General features: G+C 30.2%; 2 protein-coding genes across 2 annotated transcripts; both read right to left on the bottom strand.

Annotated features, from left to right (window-relative positions):
- Nucleotides 1–507: 507 nt before the first annotated feature.
- Nucleotides 508–1,371, bottom strand: LOC133819438 (major allergen Pru ar 1-like). The gene is made up of 2 exons (XM_062252699.1): nucleotides 1,104–1,371; nucleotides 508–977 (listed from the first exon to the last, which is right to left on the bottom strand). The coding sequence occupies exons 1-2, from the start codon at nucleotides 1,285–1,287 to the stop codon at nucleotides 676–678; spliced, it is 486 nt and encodes a 161-aa protein (XP_062108683.1). The 5' UTR covers nucleotides 1,288–1,371; the 3' UTR covers nucleotides 508–675.
- Nucleotides 1,372–3,281: 1,910 nt separating this feature from the next.
- Nucleotides 3,282–4,119, bottom strand: LOC133819439 (major allergen Pru av 1-like). The gene is made up of 2 exons (XM_062252700.1): nucleotides 3,883–4,119; nucleotides 3,282–3,786 (listed from the first exon to the last, which is right to left on the bottom strand). The coding sequence occupies exons 1-2, from the start codon at nucleotides 4,064–4,066 to the stop codon at nucleotides 3,485–3,487; spliced, it is 486 nt and encodes a 161-aa protein (XP_062108684.1). The 5' UTR covers nucleotides 4,067–4,119; the 3' UTR covers nucleotides 3,282–3,484.
- Nucleotides 4,120–6,504: the final 2,385 nt, after the last annotated feature.

Raw genomic sequence — 6,504 nt, forward strand, 5'->3', positions numbered from 1 at the left:
ACTCTCTTTCAGTATCTTTCTTGATAAACAAGCAAGAGTTTTATCTCTCTAAAAATTCTGTTACAATTAATTTTCTCTGCTCTAAACAAATCATAGAATATAATACAAGAGATCCTGATTGTATTACATGGCTTGTGTGAACCACATTACAACATCTTCCCTTCATCGTCATGCATACATATTCCATCAACATAAAATGAAGAGTAGATGTTTGGTTGAATAATTATCAGTGACTATCCAGAAATGGATTTAAGAGTAGGTTTTGTGAATTATTATCAATATTAATCCTGCCATTATCTTTGCAGTGAATTTCACTTCAATAAATTCTCTTGGTAATGCTCCCACAAGGAATATGACTTATAAGCCTATCTCGTAAAAACATGTAAGAGTCAATTATTTCTGATAATTTATTAATTAGTATATTAGAACAACAAAGAATTTCTTAAAATATTTCAAAGCAGCAATCTTTTGCAAGTAATAGAGATGTTCATTATTATTAAGAGAAAAAACATAGAATCTTTTAGTTGTAATCTTTCCAACTGAAAACGTTAACAAGAAGCAACTCTCACTTTTATTGGCCAGTCCATGAGGAACTTCAGAATTCACAAAACAATATTGAAACTTTAACTGAAACAAGGGAATTCGACCAACACATAAATAGTTTCAACATGTTTATTAGTTGTTGTATGCATCAGGGTGGTCATTGAGGTATTTCTCAAAGAGCTTGAACAGCTGAGATGCCTTCTCTTTTCCTTCCTTAACATTCTCTTCTTTGATTTCGGCATCACCATTAGTGTAGTACTTGCTGACAGTCTTAACAATAGAGCCTCCATCAGGGGATGCCACCCACTTGGTCTCATAACAGATTTTCTCAAGCTTGTCTGTCAAAGCATCTCCTTCAATCAAAGTATAGGAGTGAGACAAGTTGTCTTGGTCTACGGATTCGACTCTGTGCTTCACATAGTTAAAGCTACTCCCTGCCAATTAGATCAAATATAACACAATGTTGAGCTCAAAATTTGCATACCAAGATAATCAAATTCAACTAGCTCTACTAGTTTATAAATAGAAAAAGATCATGAAAATATTGATGTAAAGTTTACCTTCACCAAAAGTGATCTTCTTGATGGTTCCAACTCCTCCATCTCCTTCAAGGATTTCTACTTGTTTAATTGCTTGAGGGGCAATCTTTGGGACAAGGTTGTCTCCATCAAGGATAAAAGCCTTGAACAACCTAGCTGGAGAGATGGTAGAGGTGAACTCGGTTTCGTAAGTGAAAACACCCATTATGGCCTACAAAGGGATTGAAAAAGGATCAAAGAGGAAATGAGAAGAAGAATGTATTGAATTCGAAGTGGTTCTTGTGGTGAAGATATGGGGATATGGAGTGGTATTTATAGGCGAATGCTGCATTCTATTATATAAACAAGTTGCTATACTTTGTTTTAGATATTCCTAAATTGGTGAGAATGTTAATTGTTTGTTCAGTTAGAAAATTAGTATTTTAGTCAAAGAAAGGCTTCCCTACATTATCTAAATGCTGTACTGGCAGCCAGACAAAATAGAAATAATGAAAAATGACAAATGATTCCTAGAGACAATTTTTTCCTATTGTGTAAAACAGATGTGTGTGTTAATAATAAAGTTAACATAGTTATACATAATACTAAAAGCAACTATTGAGTTTACTTGTGAAAATAATTTGTGGACTAATGATCATAACTATAAGTCTATAACTACGGTAAATTTTCTCTGTCTCAGTAAAAAGAAGGATATGAAGTCATGAAGAATTTTATGTCCCTTTCTTTGCTAAGATTTTCTAAGAAAATCACTAGTCATATCAGCTTTTCTAAAAGGAATTTTATCCTAGAAAATCACTATCCAAGCTTTAGCTATTGCTTAGCTTAATAAACTAATTGATCCATTATATCATAATCAAATACAGATGAACTATGATAGTTTCCTTTAGTTGAAAACAGAGAAATGCCCAAATAAATTATTAGATTATATATTTTTTTTATTGTTATGGCAAAGGATTTCTTTTCTTACCAATTTTCTAATTTCATAAATTTGATTTCTTTAGTTCCTTGATTATTTAATGATGGAATATGGTTGCTGGGGTGGGAAAGCTCAATACATGAGGCATGCGTCTAAGAATGGCAGCCAAATTGGTCAACATTGGGCATCGGTACCTTCTTAATATTTTGGTGTAATATTATTAACAAGTACACAACATGTCATCTAGCTAAGAGAGACTACCTTCATTGTTGGTGATTATTCTGGTTTGAGTTTGACTGGGTAGTGAAGGGTATTCAAGGTGTTTGATTGATTGTTTGTTAGAGTTTTACTTTGCCATTTCCTTGTGTTTTTCCACAACAACTATCATAATGGTTCTAGATTTGCCAATTGGCCCAACTGGTTTATATGAGGACTGATAATTCAACTCAAAGGATAGGAGTTAATGTCACACGCAAATACTCAACTGTTAGGCCTCTCCAAGATTACTCGGTCTGTACAAGCTTATATGGCTATAAGTAACGACTATTAACTGTGATTACTAAATTCTAACTGCCAAACCAGATTGACACAATAAGTAATATTAGAAGTCTCACTCAACGACATCTTAAAGAACTCTGATTATCAAGATTGACACAATCTGAAGAACCAGAAGATTTCCCACCTACAACTCTCTCTGAGTTTTTCTCCTGAGAAACAAAGAAGAGTTCTCTCTAATTTTTCTATAGAACCTTATCTTTGAAAGTTTTGTGTTATAACCAATTCTCTCTGTCCTAAATTTTTTTCATTGAATAGAATTAAAGGGATCTTATTTGAATTGCTCCATGGCATTTCTAAACCACATTACAGTCAACATCTTCTCTTTGTCATCATGTGTACTTATTCCACTAACATAAAAATGAAAAGTAGTTTTATCTGAATTATCAATAATAATATTGCCATTATTTTTGTTGTGAATTGTACTGCCAAAAATTCTCTTAGCAATGCTCTTACAAGGATTATAAGCCTTAGGCATGAAAATATGCAGAGTAAATTATTTCTGAGAATTAATTAATATATTAGAACAACAAAGAATTTCTTAAAAATTTCACAATTTATTTGGAATGCTCTAAAGGAATTTACAATTTTAAAGTTTATGATAATGTGCAGCGATAACCTCTATCTTTTGAGAATTTTGCAGCAATAAAGATTTCTTTGTTTATGGTTATTAATCTATTAGAACAACTAAAAACTTCTTAAATGATTCAAAGCTTCCATGTAATAACTTGAGAATAATACTATAGAGGTTTAATATTATTAGATTTTCCCCCCAAAAAGAGTACAATTAATAGGTAGCAACTCTCACACTCTTATTAGAAAGTTCTTGAGAAAATTTAGAAGAAGAAACAAACAATTTTGGACAAATCACACTTCAGATGATACAAGAGAAGCTTGAGAAACACACAAAAAAACATAAAATTCAACATGTTTAGTTGTTGTATGCATCAGGGTGGTCGTTGAGGTATTTTTCAAAGAGCTTGAACAGCTGAGATGCCTTTTCCTTGCCTTCCTTAACATTCTCTTCCTTGATTTCGGCATCACCAATAGTGTAGTACTTGCTGACAGTTTTGATGATAGAGCCTCCATCAGGGGATGCCTCCAACTTGGTCTCATAAGAGATTTTTTCAAGCTTGTCTGTCAAGGCATCTCCTTCAATCAAAGTGTAGGAGTGGGACAAGTTGTCTTGGTCAACCGATTCAACTCTGTGCTTCACATAGTTAAAGCTACTCCCTGCAAATTAGATCAAATATGACACAATATTGAGCTCAAAACTTGCATACCATGCTAATAAAAATCAACTAACTTAAGTGATGATGTAAAGCTTACCTTCACCAAAAGTGACCTTCTTGATGGTTCCAGCTCCTCCATCTCCTTCAAGGATCTCTACTTGTTTAATTGCTTGAGGGGCAATCTTTGGGATGAGGTTGTCTCCATCAAGGATAAAAGCCTTGAACAACCTTGCTGGAGAGATGGTTGAGGTGAACTCGGTTTCGTATGTGAAAACACCCATGATATGATCAAAAAGGGATCAAAGAGGAAATGAGAAGAATGATATGTTTTGAACTTGGAGTGGTTCTTGTGTTGAAGATGAAGATAGTAGGGCATGTGGAGTGGTATTTATAGGCTAAGGCTCCATATTACTATGCATAAACAATTCAATTTTTAAAACACATGTTGCCGCTTTGTATTAGATATCTCTAAATGTGTGAGAATATTATTAATTTATTCAATGATTAGAATTTTAGTCAAAGAAAGCCCGCCAAAAAAATAATAATAAAACAAATGATTTGCCAATTTTTTCATTTTTTATAATGCTGTTATTTGTGGAAAACAAAGTTCAAGTAGTCATTCTTGTTATCTAACTTTTAATAGGAACCGATTGTGAATATTATCATTGTCCGTAATAATAAAAACATCTAATTTTTCCATGTGCACGTAAATAGTGAACTTAGGATTAACCATATAGCTCTTTCTTCTCTGTTGCGATTTAAGGCATATCGAGAGTTTAACTTTAATGTCCTTGTCTTTATTGGACTTATTATATTTTGTATTCCTGCTAAAATAATCTTAAAATTTTTAATTCCTATGTCAAGCCATTTGATAATCTAATTTCAAAAATTTGATTTCAATGGAACCTTTAATTTGATTACTTACTATATATATTAGGATGTCGTAGGGTGGGTAAAGACATGATTGAAACAGCAGACTTCTAAGAATGCCAGGTCAACATTGTCCATCACTACCTCTTTATATAATAAATAAATATTTATAATTGATTATTATATAAAAAATTCTGAAGTTTCTTTCTAGTACTTGAGTTTTTTTTTGAACAGATAGTACTCATATAATTTATGGACTAAAGATTATAGCAGTAACAAAAGTAGATTTTCTCTGATTCAGTAAAAAGCAGGGTTATGATAATCACTAAGAAAGTTGCATGTTATATCAGCCTTTCTAGATAATCACTACCCAAGCTTTAAATACTGGTTATGTTAATAAACTAATTGATCCACACTATCAAATCCAGAAGAGCTTTGATATGATAGTTTCTTTAGTTGAAAACAGATAAATGCCCAAATAAATTATCAATTTTTAAAAAAGTGGTTCATATGGCTAAGGATCCATTTCTTTTTTTGTCCTTTAATTTTATAAAATTGATTTCTATTATCTATATGGTTAGTTAGTTATTTTATGATGGAAAAGGTTGTTGAGGTGGGAAAGGACACGGCGGCTTATAACTTGAACCATACTTCTAAGAATGCCAGCAGAAACCTTTTTATATTTTGATTATTAACATTCTGAACTTGTCATGCTACAAATGTTTTCGGTGTAACATTATTAATCAAATACATAACATATTAATGCACAACTGTTCAGCCTAATTTGACCAAATTAAGAATATCACAGCAAAGCAATGGAAAATGAAAACATTGATTGAACAAGATTTTGATCAACTTTGATTATATTCAAATCAAAGTATCAAGAATACAAGTCAATTTCACACTTAAAATACTCATTATATACAAGCCATTTTAGCCTAGCTTGTTACAAAATCAAAACCTTTAAGGCCTCGATTGGGATAGTTTTTAAAAAAGATAAAATCTGTTTTCTAGAAAAGTTGGACAATAATAGTGTTTGGTAATGAGTCAAAAAACAACTTATTGAATAATTTATACAGAAGTTACAACTATAAACTAAAGTTGACAAAACTCAACTTTTAGATTTTTTCTAAAATTAACTTTTTTTTAAAGCTTTGCAATTAATTTATTTATTATATATTACCCATTATAAAAATATTTAAAATAAATTAATATTATAATAAAATAAACAATATTTAATTCTTAAATAATTTTTTTTCAAAAAATATTTTTTTAATTTATATTTATTAGTATTATTTTATTTTAGTAAGTTTAAATTAGCAAACCATTTTATTATAGAGTTTATTATTCACTATAACATTATTTTTGTATCTCATAGTATTTTAAATTATAATTTATCATAAATTTATCAATCTTATATTTTAGAAAGAAAAAAAAAGGAAACTATTTAAAGACATAAAAAATGAGAGTTTTGAGATAACTTAAGTTTACATATTTGATAATATCATGAATAAGATTATAATACTATCATCATTATAATTCGAATCTTAACTACATCGACTAGTTATAATATATATATATACACAATAATTAATAGGGAAAATTACATCATACACTATAATTTAAGAAAAAATTCAATTTATACGGCAATTTAAAAAAAATTACAAAATTACTATGCTCCGCCCAACTAGTATGTAAACATATGTTTTTTTCTCCCTACCTGTATCTTATTGATATGTAATTTTGAACCACCATGTGTTTTTTGTCAAATCAACTTTTATTTTAAATATTATATGTCAAATCACTTTAATATTTCTTGTCAAATCAATACAATTTTAATCTTATATTT

This window comes from Humulus lupulus, chromosome 2 (assembly GCF_963169125.1).
Source record: "Humulus lupulus chromosome 2, drHumLupu1.1, whole genome shotgun sequence".
Taxonomy (NCBI): domain Eukaryota; kingdom Viridiplantae; phylum Streptophyta; class Magnoliopsida; order Rosales; family Cannabaceae; genus Humulus; species Humulus lupulus.

Bases quoted from the DNA above. Each gene is read 5' to 3' on its own strand.
- LOC133819438 (XM_062252699.1), bottom strand. From the start codon at position 1,287: ATGGGTGTTTTCACTTACGAAACCGAGTTCACCTCTACCATCTCTCCA. The intron at 978-1,103 runs GTAAACTTTACA...TCTAATTGGCAG, and splicing joins GAAGATCACTTTTGGTGAAG to GGAGTAGCTTTAACTATGTG.
- LOC133819439 (XM_062252700.1), bottom strand. From the start codon at position 4,066: ATGGGTGTTTTCACATACGAAACCGAGTTCACCTCAACCATCTCTCCA. The intron at 3,787-3,882 runs GTAAGCTTTACA...TCTAATTTGCAG, and splicing joins GAAGGTCACTTTTGGTGAAG to GGAGTAGCTTTAACTATGTG.